Source organism: Pangasianodon hypophthalmus, chromosome 6 (genome assembly GCF_027358585.1).
Source record: "Pangasianodon hypophthalmus isolate fPanHyp1 chromosome 6, fPanHyp1.pri, whole genome shotgun sequence".
Taxonomy (NCBI): Eukaryota; Metazoa; Chordata; class Actinopteri; order Siluriformes; family Pangasiidae; genus Pangasianodon; species Pangasianodon hypophthalmus.
In genome coordinates, this window is record NC_069715.1 from 13,455,128 (window position 1) to 13,478,231 (window position 23,104).

At 40.5% G+C, this 23,104-nt stretch overlaps 1 protein-coding gene across 1 annotated transcript; it reads right to left on the minus strand.

The window, feature by feature from the left end:
- Positions 1 to 850: 850 nt before the first annotated feature.
- Positions 851 to 21,749, minus strand: lonp2 (lon peptidase 2, peroxisomal). Its single transcript, XM_053234685.1, has 15 exons — positions 21,121 to 21,749; positions 18,284 to 18,518; positions 16,783 to 16,914; positions 16,457 to 16,579; positions 16,201 to 16,364; positions 15,023 to 15,117; positions 12,639 to 12,897; positions 9,960 to 10,101; positions 8,262 to 8,412; positions 7,905 to 8,031; positions 7,273 to 7,400; positions 5,796 to 5,914; positions 3,744 to 3,951; positions 3,210 to 3,400; positions 851 to 1,723 (listed from the first exon to the last, which is right to left on the minus strand). The coding sequence occupies exons 1-15, from the start codon at positions 21,351 to 21,353 to the stop codon at positions 1,499 to 1,501; spliced, it is 2,532 nt and encodes an 843-aa protein (XP_053090660.1). The 5' UTR covers positions 21,354 to 21,749; the 3' UTR covers positions 851 to 1,498.
- Positions 21,750 to 23,104: the final 1,355 nt, after the last annotated feature.

Here is a 23,104-nt window from a genome sequence, read left to right on the forward strand (position 1 = left end):
ATAATAGTAACCACAAAATTAATAATCTGACTTAAATAGACAGTGGGTGCAAATAAAAAGAAAAGAACATGCATGAAAATAAGTCAAGTGATGAGTAGAATCTTAAGCTAAAACTAACATTTAAGACTGTTATTTAGTGACTTCACTAAAGTGGCATTAAAGTGATGCTTCAGTGAGCAAAGGATGTCACATTTGGTAAATATGCTTGTTCTTGATTCCTCCTGTCCTCATTTCCATTTCTTGCATTCTTTTGTCACTTTCATGGGAAGGGATGCAAAGAAAGGAAACAAGGAAGTGCAGTTAAAATAAATGAGAAGCACCCTTGGTTTTAAAAAAGATCACATTTAAGATGGCATGAAGGTCATATACATATTTATCAATGACTAATGATTAGAGGCTGAACTGTTCTCTGTGTGGCTTTTCCTGTATGGTAAGTCATCATCAAGGTGAGTAGTGCATGAACTGTGTACTGTATGAATGACCAAAAACCAGAATATCTTTTGCTTTTAGAATGAGGTAATGGTATAAAGGGGAAATTATTGTGGTGGACAGTAAGGATTCATAACCAGCTGAATCCAAATATTTGACAATTACAGACAGCTTACACTGGACAAACATGGCTATAGAAGCAGCTGTCCATGAAGAAGGGGAACATGTTTTACATACAAATTCTCTTCTGGTGAATCAAACAGACATGAATGTACCATTTTCCTTTACATCGTCCAAGCAACCATCCAAACTCCATTTTTATTCACTGCATGTGAGAAACTGTATTGGCAGAAACATTCAGAGAACACTAGACTAAAAGATGCATCACCATAAAATACATAAAATAATCTGGGGCAAATGGTAGTATTCACAGTAGTCTTTATTATTTTTAATATTCTAAATGATTGTAATACACTGTTTTTACTACTGCTCCACAGTACCTTTCAAACATTAAGTGATATAATAGCAAGCTACTGGACATCACATTTCTCTAGATCAGAAATTATAACCAGTTCAGTGACTTGTTCCCTCAAACGTAGCAGAGGATCTCTTATTAGTAACAGAAGTACTTTATTTTAACATCATTAATAAAAATAAAATTAGTGTGGATGCAGCAATCTTATTTTTTGATACAATAATGTTATCAGAGCTCTGAGTATCAGCTGGTACAGTAAGAGAGTGACTCTCTGAAAGCTTCTGCTACCAAAGTATCAGAAATGACAGACAACTAAGACATTCTGTGTCCTGTGTTCACATGCAGGAACCATGTTCATGGCATGAAATACTTCACTGTAACAAATCTAATATTGGTGCATTGTTAAACATTAATTTTTCTATTCGAATGTAATTATTATAGGATTATCACACTGGCTTATTAAACAGAAATAAGTACATTTTCAGAACTCCATGAGCTGAACCTTACGTTCACCCTAGTGCTTTCAGTTTCAAAGAACCATGAAAGGTTGTCTTGTGTGTGTATGTGTGAATGAGAGACAAAGTATTTGCAGTTTCAGAGCTTGCTGCTAACCTGTGGGTGTGTTATGGTGGCAGTAGGGAATCCACCGTCAAAGGCAGCGTTAAGAACCTCGTCTAAAGAACTAGCTGGGACGAAGTCCAGTTCAGCACGGATGTGGGCTGGAATCTCCTCTAGGTCCTTTTCGTTACGTTTGGGGAGAATGATTCTTTTGAGACCAGCACGGTGAGCTGCCAGGACTTTATCCTTAATGCCACCCACCTGAACAAAGACAGAGCATGATTTTACTGTGATATGTGATCTCTATTAATAAATAACAGTAGTCAGATTAATTAGTGGGTAAATAAGGATCATTAACTAAATTACTATGCATGTGCATGTTAAACCCTGTAAGACTCCATATTTATGTACTTTAGATTTCAAAAGATTTATTTTTAATATGCAGGGGTGAACAAATTATAAATCCATTAGTGAGCCCAATGGGCAAGTGAAAGCTCTAATGTGCTGCATAATCCCATGTTTTGGTTCCCTGGAAACATAACTGACTAGGCTTGGACATAATCTGAGGTAGCAACATTTGGAGATGTGACGTGGTGTTACTTCTGCACATAAAAGATATTATTTGAATTTCATTAAACATGAAATTCATGTTGTTTTGAAAGAGCTTTCGACACTTTACTCCATTTTCTCTGTCAACCCATTTTGTTTTCACCTCACTTAATTCCCATGTTATTAATCTTTTTTGTAATTTGACTCCAGATTTTAGGTGCTGTTACACTGCTAAATAATATATTTTTATTGGCATAAATGTAACTTTCACTTCTACCTCTGAGAATGTCTTTTTTTGCCATTTACTTGTCATTTCAACACTGAGTTTTGAGTTTTTATGGAGTTTTATGGGTGTCACCAAATGCAAATCAGATGTGCCATGCAAGCGCCCAGTAATTTATGCGTGACTGACATTTATTGACATACGCAAATGAGAACGAAGAAAATGAGCATTTATGAAACTTTTGTAAATCGGCCGAAATTTTTAATTTGGTTTGACCTATGAAAACATTTAAACACAACTTTATAATAAATTGATAAATGAGACCCAATACATTTATCTGAAAGGTGACTGCATGTAGTAAGCAAAAGAGTTATATGATTACTTTGCGACTAACTTAATTTTGCTTGGTTTTACAAGTGTTTCCACATACCTGCGTGTTCCTGATTCAGAAATGGTCATATATCACCAGTGTAAGCGAATTAATCTGACTAGTAAAAACTGATAGGTTTGGTGCAGGGGGCGATGGGATTCAGAATGAGTAGCATGTGCTATAGTTACAGCACTGAGGTGTATTGCACCATTGGGAAGCACATTTTGTTTAATGTAAGTACAAAATAACGACACTATACACTATACGGCCAAATGTTTGTGGACACCTGACCATCACACGCATATGTAGGCCTTCACCAAACTGTTGCCACAAAGTTTGAAGCACACAATTGTACAGGGCATCCTTGTATGCCGTACATTACAATTTCCCTTTTGGCTATATATTGTACTTGTACAATGAGCAACTAAAATAAAAAACAATAACCCGAGCACCCAGCACAAGCTGATCAAGTGTCCAGGCTATTTGTTTTTTATTTTTAGTGAAATGTCCTCCCCTGATATGTCTAATGTTTTTGTGTGAGAGCCAACCAGGGAAGAATCTTTATAGTTTTTCTAAATCTTATAGTTTTTCTAGGTTTTCCTCACCGGCAGCACCAGGCCTCTCAGAGTGATCTCTCCTGTCATGGCCACATCAGAGCGCACCAGCCGCCCGCTGAACAGAGAGGCTAGACATGTTACGATAGTAACTCCAGCAGAGGGGCCGTCTTTAGTGACTGCACCCGCTGGGAAGTGCAAGTGGATGTCAGTGCCTTCAAGAGGGTCAGCACAGCCTGCAACTACACACACACACACACACACACACACACACAGAGTGTTAAATGTTAAGAATGTTATATAAAATGTGACATCAGTGTCACAATGAGAACAGAGAACACCAGATGGTTTCACACAAGGAACTGAGAAATCAGACTTTTCAGTTAATTACAAACAAAATGATTCTTCTTTCCTTCTTATGATGAATGAACTAAGTGACAGCTGATTTTTAAAGTGTTCATGTAAACAGTAAATTATCTCATTAAAGTAATGAATGTGCATGAATAGGCTTCAATGATGATTGTGTGTGTGTGTGTGTGTGTGTGTGTGTGTGTTTGTGTGTGTGTGTGTTTGTGTGTGTCTCACTGTTTGTTAACTGGTAGATCTTGGCATTGCTGCGGAGCCAGCTGATGGCCAGATGTGCTGACTCCTTCATGACATCACCCAGCTGGCCGGTTAGCGTGAGCTGACCTTCACCCTCCATACGACTGGCTTCCACAAACATGATCTCTCCACCAAGCGGAGTCCAGGCCAGGCCTATAGCCACACCGGGCAGAGTCAGACGCTCTGATACCTACAAACACGCGCACACACTCACAGAGTTGCACAAGATATTTAAACTGTGAAAGCAAATGAGACTGCATAGAAATGTGTGATCTATATTTGATCCATCTATACCGAGTACAAGAATTGTATACATTCATAATACATCATACATGCCCTCAGTCTCCCACTGCTCTTGTTTTTGCTCTGCACTTACACTTGCTCTAACTTCCTTTTTTTAACTGTAAGTCACTACACTGGGTGATGTATTTCAGTATTTGGAGTTAATCATTATATCAAACACCAGTTAACACTGAATGTGTTTCTGAAACGTCCTTATAGAGAACGTTTCATTCAGTTTCCCTTCACCGGAACTAAGGGGCCCAAACCTGTTCCAGCATGACAATGCCCCTGTGCACAAAGTGAGATCAATAAAGACATGGTTTAACAAGGTTGGAATGGAAGAACTCAAGTGGTCTGCACAGAGCCCTGACCTCAGCCCAAGTGAACACCTCTGGGATGAACTGGAATGCCGACTGCACACCAGGCCTCCTCGCCCAACATCAGTGTCCCAACCTCACTAATGCTCTTGTGTCTGAATGAACAAATCCCCATAGCCATACTCCAAAATCTAGTGGAAAGCCTTCCCAGAAGAGTGGAGGTTATTATAACAGCAAAAGGGGACTAAATCTGGAATGGGATGTTCCACAAGCAGATACGGGTGTGACGGTCAGGTGTCCACAAATTTCTGGTCATATATATATATATATAGCATATTTGGCAGTTTAACACCTGTGATCAAAAAGGTTGTTTCATATGTCTGTGGCAGAAGGAGAAAATACATGGTAGATGTTGTAGATCAAATTATATAGCTGGCCAATGAGTAGCAATATTTGGGTCATGGCAAGCAGGAAAAACAGAACCTTCTGACAAACTAAAGGGTCACTGAACCATCCTGAACCAAAACTACACATTTGTGTAAAGCCAAAAACATTCTGCTCTGCCATTCGTGCCACCTTTGATATAAAATAAGCTTTGGTAACCACTTGTTAGCTGAACACAGGTTTTCAAAATGGTAGGTAAGACAGGTGGTCACTCTGTGAAACAGGTATTTAACCAATCAGTGACATTCAAGGTGGTAAGCCCACCACAGGAGTTCTTCAGAAAAATACATTTTCTCCCATTTTCTCCACAACTTGGTCACCTGCCAATTCCCAACTACCAGCCAGCTCTTATCCATCACTTCCACCAACTGGAGAGGGTGAAGGCTAACACATGCTCTGATGAGTGATGAGTGATGTATATTTACCTCCTCAAAACAGCAAACTGTAGTGTCAGTGTTACTGATTTAACAAGCTAATGTCTTTATGTTGACTGATCTAGAGCAAATACTTATATACAGCATAACTCATTCAAAGGTAAGAGGTGCTACTTTGTTTACTGGTGAAACTGTGAGCAGCCATGTTGATTTGATGTCATTTGCTGAACTCGGGTTGAGAAGACTCTCAAGTTGACGAGTAGGAATTCTGAGTTGAGGGGACATTTTCTTTGTTTTTTCCTAGTTGGAGGTCAGAAATTCTGAGTTACGAGTTTTAATCGACTGCAGCATATATTCATCCCTGGTTCCTCAGGTGTAAACCTTCCTAAAGTTCCTGAGGTCTTAAAAAGGTTTTGATTTTTATGACAGAAACTCATGGTGAGAATTTAAACTGCCTTTCAAAGGATCTCAGACATCTCTACACAACTCAAATTTTATGAAAAGGTCTGGAATGCAGAACCCCAGACGAGCAGTGACATCTGCTCTCAGCAAGGGCTTGGGGTAATGAAACATTTGGCCAAGAGAAAAGTTTAGAACTGATTTGGCTGCATGCTCACCTCCATCTCAAAGAGCTGTGGCCCCAAAATGTCTTTGAGGGCAACGTGATCAATGACAATGGGCATCTCGGGAGGAGCTGCCATGTCAGAATCCTGTCCTGTACCTGCTCGATCCTGACCTGATGGGATGGAGAGAGAAAGAAAGGTCAGTTATGAGAGAACAGAGAAAACACATCAGGGTTTTTTTTTTTCTTGTTTTTTTCCTCAGTATTGGAACATTCAGTACTTTATTTGAGGTTTTACAAGAGGGGATGTGTGAGACGTCAGGTCAGGGGGAAGAGAAGAGGGAAGGGAGGAGAAGAGGGGGGCAGCACAGAGGCCCACTGAGGGGTGAGACCAGGTGCGCCTCTCTTATTTTTGGAGAGGGAATGGTGTAGACGTGTGTGTGCTGATCCACTGAGACTCATTAGTATGCACGTGCCACTGGCTACCCACAAGTCATGTGACTAAATTGACACACACAGTGATTTTTTTTCTATTACAACGCAACAGTATCCAATCGGTATTTGTTCATTCGAGAGAAAACAGTTAGACGGAACAGCAGGCTCTTGTCTCTGATCACATTCACAAAGCTGCATTCAGACTGTCAGATAGGTATGTTACCTGGCAATAGAGACCCATTCTATTAACAAGGGACAAGTTAAAAGAGCTGCTCTCATTCAGTCCTTCTGTTCGCCTTTGTGGCCGGCCCATGCTGGACAAGAGGAGGAGAAGCTCAATCAATCATTCGCACACTCCCCTGCCCCCTACTGTGTTAACTGGCACTGTGACCGCTCGTCTTACACACGAGCAGCTGCACGGAGACAAGGGGAGGGTGAGGGGACACGAGGCCGGCTGTTAGCACCCTGTCCCCCCTCTAGCCCACTGCTAAAGAACCTGATGTTGAGAGCGTCTTTGCAAGTGTGCTTATTCATACTGGTCGAGGGAGATTCTGTGTTTGTCAGCATGTCTGTGTGCGTGTGTTAGTGCGTGAGCTGCAATACACATGACTCATGTCTGCGTGAGGTTCTTTCAGGGTATTAAAAAAGTCTTAAATTTTCTGAAATTTCATTTTTACAAATGAAAGGCCTTAATAAGTGTTAAACTATCTTAAATTCAAATTTAATGGATTTAAGACTACAAACATTCTTAACATGGAAATTTGGTTTAATGGGATTTCATAGGGCATTAAAAAAAAAGATTTAAAGCATATTAAGTATATATGCAGACACTGTGTCTTTGTGAACATGTGGAAATTTCATTGTGCAAACCACTGTTTTGTAGTTGAGCATGTTTTTATGTGGGGTGTGGCGGGTAAATGAGACTATGCCTAGGTCAGCAGTCTTTGTGTGGTAATCTTCAGTGTGTGTGTGAGGAGAGGCAATAAGACTAAAGTGCTGCGTGCTCTCACACACACACACACACTCTCTCTCTCTCTTTTATAATCAGCCATGAATGAAGCTTATTCTTAGCATTAGAACCTGCTTTAGAATCGTACCTGCTCCGGATTCACTGGACGACTCCGATCTTGACATCTTATGACCTTCTGCTACTTTCACAGCCACCGCCCGACAGATGGCTCCAATCTTCCTCTCCAAAGAGCGCACACCTGCTTCCCGCGTGTACCTAAACATTCACACACACAGACATTTGCTACTCTTATTCTTGAATTTGAGGCTTGGAGCACATATAGACGGCTTTTTCACTTTGAGGTAATTGTTGTTGTTTTTTTTTGTCCATATCATCTCTGTCAGAAGGCACTGGAAAACCTGGAATAACTTTAATAATCTGAAAGAGTGCTACTCTTCTCCCTGTGGTCATCCTCCTTTAGAACACTATTGTGCTGTAAATCAGCTCTCCTCTGACCTACCCAGAATCCCCGTCGGCTTTGCTTTTATTCTTCCAAGAGTCATTGCCAAGTTGAATCATTAACTGCTAGTAGTGTAGCAGCAGGGAGATGAGTGTGTGGGTGGGGATGTGGGCTACACTTTCTTTATGTGTGTCTGCCACTGAGTCAATCCCGCTGACCTGATTTATCTGTCTGGATACAGTAATCCCTCGTCTTTGTCCTATTTAGTATGTGTGCATGTGGGTGATTGTCTAAGTGAGAGAGAAAGCGTGCACATTTACTTGCTGATGATCTCCTGTGTGGTGTCTTGAGGGATCTGGAGCTGCTGAGGAGTGAGGCCATGCTGCTCAAGCTGATGGGGGATCAGGTGCCGATGAGCGATTTCCACTTTCTCCTCCTGTGTGTATCCTAGAATGGTCACACACACCCACATAATAAGAATACAAAGCATGAGGCAATAATCCCGTCATACTATCACAAAGCCATCTGCCTAAGTGGCAGCATCACTGAAATGTGCTCATTGTTGTGAAAATCAGTAATCAATAGAGCAGAGATCAGTCAGTCATCCTGAATAAGGAAAGCTCTCGTTTCACTGACACCCCTTACACTACCATGACCTTTCACCCATGAACTCTGACCTGGCACATGCAGCACCTCCATTCTGTCCAACAGAGCAGGGGGGATGGTTGCTGTGGTGTTTGCCGTGGCGATGAAGAGGACTTGTGAGAGGTCAAAGGCCACATTGAGGTAGTGGTCAGTAAAACTGTGGTTTTGCTCTGGGTCCAGAACCTGATCGTCAGCACAAAGACAAAAGAGATATCAATTTTAACAGAACACAAACACCTTGTGCTATACAATTATGAACCTATGTACATATTTTAGATCTTAGCAGAGATGATCTACAATCAGGATGCTGAAAGCCAAACTGTTGTGACCTCACTGTTCTCGACACCTGGAGAGGTCAAGAGGACAGTAAGAGTGACTGTATCACCATTACAGTGTGCAACAACACCATTCTTCCGTTCTGAAGACGGACCAAATGCTCGTATTAACAATGTTCCTTTGTCTGACCGCCATTTAATGAACCATTTTATAGGAGCTGCAGTGACATTACTGCCAAAGGGTTTTTAAAATTTTGTCAACAATGACAAGACAAAAAATATGACAAGATTAAAATAAAGTGGTAAGGATGTTATAAACACAATAAAATCCTCAGCAAATTTACACCACATATAATCAGAAAACATTTCTGTTCATTTGTGCTGTGTTTGTGCTGTAAAAACATTGCACAGCTACAATTCTGCGACATTAAAAATCAATTGTGCGGATTGAGAAATGGAATGGCACATTGCTGCTTTTTATGGTACAAATGTGTTATTTGTTATTCTGAGTTTGTGCAACTATCGCTCCTGAGTACCATTAGTACACTTTGGTGTCAATTTCGAGCAAGTACCAAATACTACATAACTGGAATTTTTGATATGGACCAGTAGTCAGTAGAAAGGCACAGTTTTCATCTACAAAACGTTCCAGTACATGTGCAGTGGGAAAAGGCCCACTGTTCTATCTGATGTTAAACCATAATTATAATGTGATGTCATACAGGAAAAGACGTCCTGAGTGAGTTGTTTAGTATAATTGAGGAGAGATTTTGAAACACAGCAGAAAAGATTGGTGTGTCCTAAAAGCAGCTCTTGCTTAAGTCCCGGAGTTAAGACAACTGTTCTCTGCAAATGCATTCTTGCAAAGATTATACTCTCAGCGCATTATCAACAAAACACATCAAGCTGCTGTTGGTCTTGCATATGTTGTTGTCATCACATTCACGCAAACAAACAAAAAAAAAAAACAATAAACAGCAGAACATACTAAAGTGCAGGCTTATCCGCACGGACAGAGGCACTAAAGCCGTAAATGTTTACTGACTGATGAAATGACCCTCAGTAAGCATGCACCCTGTTTGGTCTCGTTATGTCGCACGCTAAGTGGAAGACATAATTAACACTGCATCCTGAGCACTTCCAGGAAGAAGAACGCTAGGTGGTCTGGGTCACGTTGGGACAGAGGCACACAGCCTGTGTAAGGTTACCATGCCATGGTCAACACATTGCTGTTTTTACAGTGCAACCACATGGCCTTTTTTATTTTCATCTCTCAGGTCATAGCTCCGTTTTCAGCCTGAGAGAGTACAGCCTTGTTTGCTCGTTGACGTCTTTATTTTAGCGTCCAGCTCCAAAGTGAATTCGCCTTTCAGTTAAGTAAGGAAAGAAAAATTCTTCGTACTAAATTCTAAGTACTAAGTATTGGATCAGAGCAGGTCTAACAGGTCCTCTCACCTCCAGCAGGGCAGCAGCGGGGTCTCCCTGCAGGCTCTTGCCCAATTTGTCCACCTCGTCCAATAAAAATACAGGATTGTTGACGCCTACAGTCTTCAGACCATTGATGATGCGGCCAGGCATGCTCCCCACGTAGGTTCGCCTGAAAATAATGAGAGGAGGACGCAGGGTTGGGGGAGTGGGGTGGCAGGAGGGCAGGAGTGGGAGAGAAACATTGCAGTTAATTGGAAATTGTGCTAATAGGAAGGACACTTTAACATGTCAATAAGTTTGGCAAGCCTTCAAGCTCACAGAGTTAAATACAAGTTAAACATGTAGGAGAAAGACTAAGCCAAGATGAGTAAGGCAGGGATTTCCTCCCACTCGTCTAGCTCGCAGGGAGGCTGATCCAGACTAAAGCAGGGAACACATTATGACACATAATTGGAGGCATGAGGAGGAAGTGCTGATGTTCTTACAGTACAACAATAACTCTTACAAACAGTGGGTGAGTGTGTACCACAGATCCTCATGCTTTGAAATAATGCAGGGTGATTGTAGAAGGTTAACTCTGGATAACTGCTACACAAATTCACAAAAACTGCTTTATCCTGGTCAGAGTTGAGCTGGATCTGGAGTCTATCCTGGAAACACTGGGCACAAAGTGGGAATACACCCAGTCCATCGCAGAGCACCATGCACACTGACACATTCAGATCCTGGGACAATTTATAGCAGCCAATCCAACTCCTGGTATGTTTTTAGGAGGTAGGAGGAAACTAGAGAATCTGGAAAAAACAGACCAGGGTTTAATAGATCAAAATGTGTGTGTTTAGAGGGCTTCTGCTGAAACGGAGGGAAGCTTACGGGACTTGTTCCAGCCTGCAGGCCTTGATGTCATGTCATCCCGTCGGTCTCCATAGTGACCGGAGATCAGAGAGAACATCAAAAGATGACCTCATAGTGCAGCTTGGAGTGCTGAAGCTCAGGTTCCCTCACATTACTCACAGCAATATGTAATGTCTCACAGGCTTCAGCCTACACCTGGCTTCATCCATGTAATAAGCACTGAGGATTTAAGGGATAATTACATTCCTATCCCAGCAGAACTACATTAAACTTATTTTATTGCAGTATGGAACCACTCAAATGTCCATTCAAACTCAGATTAAGGACTGCACAAGCAACTCCAGGAGCACACCTTATTTATCCATAGAGCATACATAAGCTGATTACTCTTATTTAAAAAACTGTGGATTCACATTTTCATAAATGTTGACATGGATTTCAGCAGTTCTGTGATAGCCCTTCGGATAGTATCAAGTCAGACAGTGCAGCTGATATCTGATGCCCTTGGTGTTTACCTATCATCTTCCCAAACTCCTCTGTTGGCCAAATCATTGTCTACATAGCTTTTTTGCCTTGCACTAGGCACAACCATATTCCTTATCAAAGACAACATTAAAAGCAAATCATAAAGCATTTTCTTTTGTAACATGACAAAACTTTGAATGAAAAAATTTCAGAGGTTTCATTCAGTGACAGCTGGTGGTTAGGGGATGGGAAGATGAAAAGTGATATGCTTTTATTGGTTGTTTTTTTTCTAGTGATGCATTTTTCCCATCAGAATACAAGTACAGATACTGATAACAAAATGACTAACCTGCTAAGTATTAAGCAAGCCGGAGCTCTGTTTATGTTGGTTGCTTCCATGTGCTGCTACTTTAACTATGCGTTTTATTTTTAAGATGATATGCTATCTAAACAGTATCTTATAATACAGCAGTCAGAGCACGAACAGTGATTTCAGACATTAAAAATGAACAAAAGATATCATGAGTTGCACCTTGACTCATGAGTATTATGTAGTGTGCCTGTTGCAGTGCTCAGTACTCGCAGAATAGAACTGCTGTCACGTATGACAGTTTCCCTGCATGATCATTTCACTGCTCCATGCTTTGTGTGCACATAATTCATGGCACTTTGCACTCATTTTTAATGACCATGCTCAGGGATACTGCTCTGTGAGCTCAGGTCAGCCACCCTTGCGCTCTCTATTAAAGATACTGTTTAAACACCATAAGCCGTCTGGTCTGATTACCTGCGTTAAGAAAAGAGAAAAGTGCTGTAAAACCTCCTCTTGATATTTTCACAGTGCACATTCTGCAGTCTGCTTTGCTTTGATTGCCATCATTAGTCATGTAATATATCCAGATCACTGTCATTACATGTCGTCTGTTCATTAGAGCAACAGTGTACACTAGGCTGACTTGACATAGTATGATGTGGTATCAGATGGCGGTATCAGCGCATATTTTATGAGGAGGAGTAAGAGTAAACTAGCATGATATCTGACCAATATCCGATACCCGTATCAGTATTGATGCATCCCTAATTTTTTTCCCCAGCATGTTAGTGTATGGTGACAAAAATCAGAAGACATTTTGAAGTGGGAAGAAGGTGGGGGCATTTTGGTGAAACGTTATGGAAAAACAAGTGTTTAATTTTAAATAATCCATACAGATGATTTGTGCACCAAGTTATCTTTCATTTCTGCTAATTCCTAACATAACTATACGCTTCAATTATGTTAACACTGAATTTCAGAAGAAACTGAACCCACACTAGGTAAATAATTATACATAAAATTATGCAGAACTGGTGCAAAAACCTTTGCTTTAGACTGGTGGGAGTGTGTACCTGTGGCCACGGATGTCTGACTGGTCACACACTCCTCCCAGGGCGATACGGTGGAACTCCCTGCCCAGGGTGCGAGCGATGGAGCGGCCCACGCTGGTTTTTCCCACACCTGGAGGCCCCACGAAGCACAGAATAGGACCTTTAAGGGAGCTCTTGAGCTGCCGCACTGCCAGGTACTCCAGCACCCGCCTCTTCAGCTTCTCAAGGGCGTAGTGATCGTTGTCCAGAAGCACCCGTGCAGCCCGAATGTCCAGGCAGTCTGAACAGAGAGCCAAGAGCAAGCGGTCATAACTTATAACGGTAGTAACATTACAGCAGATCAGTGTTCACTCAGCACATACACAAGTAGAGCTGAACGGAATCTGGGCATTCTGTCAGAGGAATATGAATCATCACCAGCTCATATAACAGAACACACACACACACACACAGCTGTCCACACGAGGCAACATAACCAGGGTAGAGAAACTGTCCGAACTGTCTTAGAATATAGGTGAGAAAAAGAAATTTTACTTCAGTATGAATCATTAAACAAGCACATCCTCATCTCTGAGGAAGGCAAGACAAATATTCCACATTTTGTAGATACAACCTACATGCATATCTACTGTATACACATGACACTCTCCCTAGAGAACTTTCATCCTAAAGGGCTGATGCACATCTACAGTAGTTAATGGACAGGAATGTATTGTGTATTTTGTGTGTGTGTGTGTGTGTGTGTGTGTGTGCGTGTGTGTGTGCGTGTGTGTGGGTGGGGTGGGGGGTGTAATTAGTCACTGATGAGGCATGGCAGGATACACAAAAACACAAAAAAATCCACAGCCATTGGCATCATATTGTGCGTACTGGGCATTACAACACCCCACATAGTGATCATATATCAAATGAAAGGATAAGTTGTTTTTATTAACCTATGAGATATAAAATACCTGCACTTTCCATATTATAAATTTGAATCCTTCCATGCAGTGTCATCCAATGTAAGTGTATGAAATTAGAACCACTAAGCAATTTACATTGGTCTGTATTATTTTTCAAAAATATTGGCTATTGGGCAATTGGTATCAGCCAGCAATTTGTATATCAATCAATCACCAGTTGCACATCACCACGAATGTCTGGTGGACAGTAGTCAAGCAAAAATTGTTGTTTTTCTGTAGTTTAAAAAAAAAAAAAAAAAAAAAAAACCTAAAATGTAGGAAAGCCCTCCCCCTTATGGTCACAAGGCAAAGTGTAGTAGTACAGCAGTTAATAAGATTACAATGCAATACGTTTGATGACAATAACATGCTATTGCAAGAACTTTGCAAACTGTTTCTTTACAAAGCTGTTATAATATAGCTATTATACATAAAACATAACTACAATGTTCCTCATGTGGTAGGAGCAAGTTAAGCCTAGCAAACCTTGCAGATTAGGTAAATCCAGTCTTTACATTTTGTCCAGGCACAAAAATAATCAGAAATGGAGACTTAACAAAGTGCAAATGTTTGAAGTACAACATATGTAACATTCTATGATATTTTCTTTACAGTATGATGTCAAGTAAAACACTTTATATCAAGCTTCGATGAAGTTCTTATCTATTCTGAGTAGTCAGATGATTAATTTTCTCTGACAATAGTGCCAACTGCAAGACAAATCGCAGGTTTATATTAATGCACTTTTTGTTTCTGCAGTAACTCCTTACGTCAGGACTTGTGTAGTGGACACTCCATGTAATCTAAAACTTGCTGTTTTTTTCTAACAAAGAAAGAAGTATAATTATATATAGTGAAGCTTCCTGCAAGAGGATGTTTATTTAACATTTACAGAAGGAGTCTCCAGTGTCAGCGCTTTGAAATAGTTAAAGCTGTTAATGCTTTAAGTTTTCCACCATGGGAAAGTACAGAAGACTGCAGTTTCTCTGTAACATGACAAGCTGATTTTCTTCTGTCTTATTAACATCAGGAGAAAGTGAGTGAATGACTGTTTATAGCTGGGCTATAGTAAGTGATAACAGGAACTAGCGTGCTTCTTGAGCATTACACAAAATTAAAAGTAACTATGAAATTGATAGAAAAAATACACCGGGTCATTCTTTAATTAATAAACAATTGTTAGCATTGTCAAATTGCTGTGGTATAAGATGAAGAAAACACAAATGTGCTCTTATTGGAAGATAAATCGACTTTTAGGTGTTAAGCACTGCGTCTTTGATTCTTTTCCTATAACAGCACATTCTGAAGTGTTTTATTCCTTATGTAATCCAATAAAGTCAACTTAAAATGCAACATGTTTTTGATGTTTGTTTTCTGTCAACATTGATTCATAAACAGCACCAAATGTGTGCGAATTCGTAGCGTTTATATATGTATATATGAAATAAGTAAAACTCTCACCCTTGGTGCTCTTGCTCCAAGGCAGCTCCACCATGAGCTCCAGGTAGTTGCGGGTGAGAGCATACTCTGGCATGGACTGGGGCATCTTCTTCAGACTACATACAAATGAAGCAGGTTAGTGTACGAAATTCTCATGAAGAGAATAACAAAAGAAGCCTGGGACCAAGTTCTGGAAAAATTATTAATCATGGCTGAGTTATAAAGAAATATTCAATATATAAGCAATATATGGCTCACAAGTGATTCTAGGGCATTGATGTTCTAAGCAATAAAGGCTAATGCAAGATTTAGGTTTCCTATCATTTTCACAGCTCAAAGACTCGAAATCAGCTCCCAGGAACGGATCTCGACTTTAAGACCTATTATATATTGTATGTAATAGCAGCAAATCTTTGGATGTTCTCTATAAGGCAGCATGTGTTTTGTCTCTATGTTTTCTCTCTCGCGGAATTGGTAACCAGCACTGCTCTAGACCTATAGAGGAATATAGGTATATTCTCGAGCTATACCTAACCTTGAGAAAACAGTAGAAACTGTGGCAGCGGCATCAATTTCACCTCAACAGCAAAGAGTATATTTCTCTTATCCTACTGATGGGAGAAACAAAGCATCATCATCACATATCATATGGCCCCAGCCATTTACACTGGTATTGCACCAAGCTTATATCATGTAAATTTATTACACAGTTGATATGCCAAACATCAGCTGCCTTACTGGTAACATCCCACCACTTCCTGGTCCTCTTAAATAATACATATGCAAATGATCTTTTCACTAGTGTCAGATAGACAACTGTATTTGCTTCAGATCGAGTAGCACAAAGAGTAAGCCCCACCCCAGTACAAGTAGACAACACGGTCCTACCCACAACTATGCTGGTTACACAACATTACTTTTGCTTAACTTAAAAATTACCAAAATAAAAAGAAAAATAAATGCTTTATTAGATCATATTTTTGTAACATTTTTAATGAAATGTGTCTGAGTGCCTTTTAGCCCAAATGTTTTCTTTCTGCTATTTATTTATTTATTAGCTTTTTTTTTTTGAGGGCCGATTCATTCACCTGTCTTGTGTAGAGAGTTCATAAATGTCTCTTACACCAGTAAGCGTGTATTTGTCATTTTGTAAAAATACTGGCATGAAGCTGAAACAGAAGTGCTCAGGCCGTACATACCGCTTGAGTTCTTTTAGGCATACACGTAGAGCAGACTCAGGCATTGCTGCTTCATTCACCTTCCTCTCCAGCACAGTCATGTCATCACCATCCTCATCCTCACCTTCCTCATCAAGAGAGAACTGACGGCCGGGGAGCACACCGCCTTTACGGATAACCAACACCTGCAGGACGAAGCATTTACATGACTGACATCAGTGGGCAAAAAACAAAGGTGATGGGATGAAGAGTATACGGTGAGCACTGACAGACCTACCCTCTTTTCATCATCAGGTTTGGGTTTACGAGTCTTCTGCAGCAGTTTAAGGCCCTCAATCTGTCTAGTGAGCATAGGAAGAGTCTTCTTAAATCGCTCTTCCAAGTCTACTGCATTCAGCACCTACCATCAAAACATAAAACCAATGATACATGATAAATGATAGTATGCACTGCAGACTAAAAGGTAGGACAAGCATTAATGTTAAATGATGAAATCTCAGCAAAACATATCACCTAGTACAACTAAATAATATTTAGCTTGCACAATACAGAAGGCTACTTACCCCCAATTTGAAGTTATGGCCACAGTGTGAAAAACTGTACCTGGAGCTTCTCTGTGTTGGAGGTGCGGATCATGGAGGCAAGCACGTCAGGCAGGGTTTCTCTGGGCAGACTGTCGAGCAGCCGCCTCAGCTTCGCTACTACAGGCACTGACATGTCCAGCATTCCCACCAACTGTACATACACAATGAAAAATATGCCATATGAAATATTCTTCAAATGTGGATAACTGGGTTAGGTGGATTAGACTGCTAATGATGTGACATGTTTCAGTTGCCAAGGCAACAAGTCCGTAAACTCAAACCTGCACCAGAGCAGGCTCGTTCGAAAGAAAACAAGATCTGATCACTCTTTTAGAAGCTGTTTATTACTTTTTTTGTTTGGGCACACCATGTAGTACAATGTATGCTGTTTAGACTGTGGCCATGAGGTACTCATCCGAGGTCACAGTGACGTTAATTTGTGCTCTCATCTCAGAAAACATGCCTGTAGGCTCCTGAGTGGCACAACAGAAATGCAGATCATGAGTTAGAATCCTGAAGATGACACAGCCATCCACAGCCAGGAGAGCCATGCTCTTCTGACATACTATCTGTCAATCAGAGCGACACTAGCCAATGGTGGGTGCCTGTGAGCTCATGTATGCAGAAGAGGGCAGAGAGCGCTTTCGTGCCCTGTGACACACCATGAACAGCAGTTCTAAAAAAAAATGTGGAGGATGGCTTCACATGTCTCACAGGAAGCACGTGTTTGCTCCACCCTCCCCAGTAGGCAGCTATCAGCTATCGTGTGACGGGGAGAGTAAGCTAGCAGGTGGGAACCAGCAAGACCAAATCAGAAAGAAAATGGAGAAAAATACATGAGTAAACTGACTTGGGTAAACTGAACAAGTGGTTTAAACAGGTGAAGTTTGTAAGTTAGCACTATGAATAGCTCTATATAGTACATATACTTAAACACATACGCATGTTTTTTACTTTCATATGGCTGTAGCCAAAACTGAGAATAAACGTGCCGATTTCATTTTCTCTAATCATGTGCACATTTCTTTAGATGAGAGCAAAAATGAACAAAAATGTGGGAAATAAATTATTAATTCAAATGCCAAATTGAGAGGATAAATAAAGTAAAGTGCACATAAGCATTACGGTTTTGTAACATTTTATAGTAGATAAAAAATCTCCTCTCTAGGCCTTTGTTCCATTCTTATTAATAAACTGATGTCTTGCTGATCATGGATCAATATATTGTCTCAGGCATCTCAATATGGCTATATTAATCATGCTAGCAGCTGCATTCTAGCAACTGAATTAGCCCGCTTGAAATCATCATGATTAGAAAATCTTTTATTATATTGGAATGTGGCTCAGTTCATTTGTGTATATTTACCAAAAATCATTCAACCTTGAAAAACAATTATGAGCTCGACAGGGAAACAGAGAAGCAGCAAAAGAGAAATGAAGCATGAGGAAACTAATAAAAGAAATTAATGTGTGTGTGTGTGTGTGTGTGTGTGTGTGTGTGCAGATATCTGCCCCCCCACCTGCACTGCAGCCTGGTAGAACCGCTGAGAAAGTTCTCCCAGCTCTCCATCTAGCTGCTCTCCCTCTGTGTACTGCTCCAGCTTGTCCAGCTGCTCCACCACAGCCACGGGGAAGGGTCTCTCCCTCAGCAGCTGCGTCACACGGAAGCGGCACAAACCCGTGATGAGCAGTGTGTAGTGCGGCTTTGGCCAGTTACTGCCCACTACCTGGACTGCCAGGCCTGCCGTGCCAACGCTACAAGAACACAAGGCATCATGAGTGCACTGATTTACATGGACTGCTTCTCTGTCTCACCATGTTTGTAGAGCCCTATGACTTCTCTGGAATGTGGAAAACATAAACAGAATCACGGATCTGAGACTTAAAAACAGATTTCAGATATAAAGATATAAAAATATAGATAACAAAAATATAAATGTGCAGAATTTGGACATTTGGGGACAATGTTTTTCAAAATGTTTAATATGTTCAGATAGTTTGTTTATAAAAAATATAATTATTAATTAATTATTATATATTATCCATCCATCTATTTTCTGTACCCCTTATCCTATCCAGGGTCATGGGGAGCCTGGAGACTGTCCCAGGGGACTTGGGGTACAAGGCAGGGGATGGAATGCCAATCCATCACAGGGCACAGTTGCACACACACCCATTCACACCCTATGGACAATTTAGTGATGCCAAACAGCCTACAACGCTTGTCTTTGGACTGGGAGAGGAAACCAGAGTACCCGAAGAGAACATGCAAACTGGAGGTGCGAGGCAAACGTACTAACCACTAAGCCACTATGCCCCCCCTATATTTATATTTATATTATATTGTATTATATTATAATTAATAATAATTTTGTGTAATACTATCTGGACATTATAGGATTTATTGTTCTTTTAGACAGTGTTAACAGGAATTCAGCACCTGTACTTCATTAAAGTCACATGGGATAGCAAGCTCCATGGCACTAACAGAAACAATGTTGGAGCTATCAACATCAGGATCTTCTGATAGCCGGGATGGCACTGTGGTCTTCACTGTAATTGGGCTGCAAACAAGAAGGTGACGACGTGTGAAAAGCAAAACCTGAAAATCATGCTGAGAGCCGAGCAGGAACCAAATTACTATTCCAAAGATTCAAAACACACATATCTTTGCATTAGATAGCTGTTCAAGCACACAGCAGTAATGGTCACAACAAACACAAACATTAGCGTGCAGCCATCCAATGACCCCGTTTCCAATAAAAGTGTTTTCCAGTAAATCATTTCTGGAAAACAGTAAACATTCATGCGTTCTGTCAACCACCAACTGAACCTGAGAAAGTGAAGGCGCTGGCTGCAGCTCCTCAGCAAATGGTATGTAAGAAATGTTAACATCAGGTGTTAAAACTGGTTTGTTTAAAAACAAGAAATATCATTTTTGCAGTCCAATATAACATTTAGTTCTTTCTCAGATGTTCTAGTTTACAAAATTTCACAGCATGTTTTAGAAAGTTAGGCCAAAATCTAATTTCACAAACTAATTTCAAACAGCATCTTCATTTTGGAGCAGTTTTGTGGCAGATAACTGCTGGTTTATTTGAACAACACTGTTGTTCCCTGACATCTTATAATGAATGTCAGTGAAGTGCAGAGGCTTTACGAGGTGATTGGAAATGAAATCGGCCTGTTATCTCGGTCTAATGGTCAATTCAAACCAGCAAGTCTCTTGGACTCTAACACAGAGAATAAACAAGCAGCACTGTAACATGGGAAATAGTGGGATAATATTTAAACCTCCTCAGAGTCATCACAATTTTTTTTTTCTGCAAACAATGAATGGATCTTCACCAGGCTATATACAGAAAGGCAAAATTATCATTCCAAAGCGTGTCACTATTTCCCATGTTGCAGTGTTAGTTTATTTGCTTAAAAAAAAAAAAGACTAATGGATTTGGTTAAACTTGTATTAAACACACTGGTATAGACAGAGAGCAGAGTGTGTAGCCTGGTTGGTATTTGCATAAAGTTGCATAAAGTGTTCTCAGGCTAAATATCAAAGTTTAGCAAGTTAAACAGGCAGGTAGTAAAGTCTCAAACTGTGGAGGAAACAGTACAATCTGGCAACCATGTTGTGAACTGTGGTAGGTGGTACAACAAGGTTAAAGTCCACAAAGATCATTCTAGAAAAATCAGCCCTCATTCACATGTGCAGCAGTGGCTCAGGATTTCTACAGGGGAAAGTTCACTGTCTGTGAAAGCCATTAGTTTAGTTTTTAATAACACATAGAAAGAAAAATGTCTGAAACTTAAGAACTTAAAAGTGCTTGTGTGTTCTCTGCTTTAATCTTATTTAATGTGAGTTCATATTATCCCCCAAATACACTACATACCGATGTGACGTCACTCCTAACGGTAGGTTTAATGGTGCGTTCAAGTCATGTCGGAAAGGTCGTATTTACGAGTGGGAAACTCGGGAATGTCTTTGCAAGCTAACTGCCTGCACAAAATACTTTAACACTGTACAATTACGATGTAATATGCAACGACAAAGTTTACAAGTGGCTTCATAAATTGATTAAAAACATAAAAAAGAAACACACGCCTGATTCACATTCTTTGTTCTTCATTTTCTAGAAGTAGAGTTAAAAAACTTTGCTGTATTTTTTTTTGTAGTTAATTAAGAGAAGGTACACCGCCATCTTGCTCCGACCAAAGTGACTTGAACGCACCTGACGTCGTAATTACGACTTCCCAACTCGTAAATACGAGCTTTCCCGGAGCACTTGAACGCACAGTAATAGCGCGTCACGGCGCGCCTGCGTGGCCTCAGTGGGGCTGTGTTTACAGGGAGAGTTACCCGTGTAGAGCGGGGAGCTCGTCGCTGTCCTGCTCCGGGTCTCTGGTGTTGGGAATCACTCCTATGATGGTGCTCTTCAGTGAGGTTCCCTTCAGCAGCCTGCTCTTCACCAGCTGCATGTTTCTCGAAGAGTCGACGCTAATTCGCATCGTCGAGCCCGGCAAAAGAACCCCTTCATGAGTTAATAGTAAAGGCAAGCGGCTGGGAATCTGGATTCCGCCACCGGAAGACATCGCCAAGTGTTTACTGGAACTTTAATTACAAAACACAAACAGGATTTTTCTTTGGATAAACAATCAGTGACAGCTGGTCGGGTGAGCAGCGAAGGCGAATCAAAATAAAAAACGTGAACTACGGCAGGCACACTGGGACAAACTGTAACTTCCGGGTAACGCCCACTTGTGTCTGAATTTCAGAATGACAGAAACGTTACCCGGAGGATTATTTATCAAAACACGGCATTGTATCGTTTGTAAATGAGGAGGAAAGTGTTTCCTCCTGCTCATCCTGTTTCCTAGTGTTCATTCTGTGCTGACAGAAAAATGCATATAGCGTCACCAGTAATGCAAAACATAGGAAACCATAACTATAATCCAATTTCACAAATTAGTTCAATGCCTCACATGTTTAATTGTACATGAATTGTGTTTATCTTTGTGTTTTCTCCAGTACGGGCCTGAAGTTACTCGTGTTGGGCGTGACTTTTAGTTTGAATTGTTCTCACGGAGCAGAACCGCTTGTAAACTCTATCCGTCGGTAAAGCAGATATATTACTAGTTTTATTTTTATTTTTTAATTGTCGAATGCCAATATCAAATGATTTTTATTTTTTTATTGTCGAATGTCAATATAATGAGAATATCAAACGCTGAGCTAACCGCTGTGCTGACAAATTGTTCTAACGAGCGGGACGTAGTACGCATGCGCACTTCACTTCTGCACGCATGCCTTCTCCAGTCCCTACGCAAGCCGGCGCGCGCACAGGCGCTATTTACGAACATTAGCCCAAGCGGAGACAGAGTTAAAGACAGCAGTTGAAAACAAGAAATTAATATCGAGTAACTGATACTTCAGACAAGTGTTAGACATCACGATTATACAACTGTTACTTCCGGTCTACAAATGTGCTGCTGATATTTAGTATCACAGCACTGATACATTTCACTGTTGCTATCACACCACTTGTCTGTGTTTGCTAAAAAAAATAACACTGCTAGCAATAGTTCCACTGAAACTGTTACTACACTTACTACAGGCTGTCAGTCAGTGTGTGTGTTGGCGTGGATAGACAGAACCTTCTCTCCAGCTGTGGCTTGTTTTGGGAACTATTTTCCTTGATGGAGCAAAAATAAAAAAATATATTTGACATACTGTGTATAAATGTATAGGTCAATGAAAACATGGAACTCAATACCATTGTTATTGACTAAAATAACACAAAAATCAAATTTTAAAAGGTAAATAAGGGCACACCTTGGATCATCATGTTTATACGATGTTTTGTATATGGAGATGATAGCTGAAAGAGTAATATTGGGTCAGACTGAGATTTTATTTATTTTATACTTTCACAAATGTGTAATGTTATGAATATGTTGATTTGGAATACATTGTTGTGTGTAATGTAATTTCTTAAATGTATGTTTTGTTTTTTTCTTGTATATGTGGACCCAAGGAAGACTAGCAGTGCTCTAGGGCACAGCTAATGTGGATCCTAACAAATAAACAAATAATCAAATAAACTGTGTCTGAACTGTCAGTTACTCGATATTAATTTCTTGTTTATAACTGCTGTATAAAAGCAATATCACACTCACAGTCATGCTGTCGTAGTGAGTATCAGCAGGGCTGTGATTACCTGTGGCCTCATGCCTGTGGCCCAGTCACAGCCGTGCTGATGTTCGCTACAGCAGCACTCTTGCTTGTGTGATATTGCTTAGGTAGACCTAGTGTTATAAACCTGACGCAGTGTTAATAACCAAAG

Bases quoted from the DNA above. Each gene is read 5' to 3' on its own strand.
- lonp2 (XM_053234685.1), bottom strand. From the start codon at position 21,353: ATGTCTTCCGGTGGCGGAATCCAGATTCCCAGCCGCTTGCCTTTACTA. The intron at 16,580-16,782 runs GTACAGTTTTTC...TTTTGATGGTAG, and splicing joins CCAACACAGAGAAGCTCCAG to GTGCTGAATGCAGTAGACTT. The intron at 1,724-3,209 runs GTGAGGAAAACC...GTCTTTGTTCAG, and splicing joins TGAGAGGCCTGGTGCTGCCG to GTGGGTGGCATTAAGGATAA.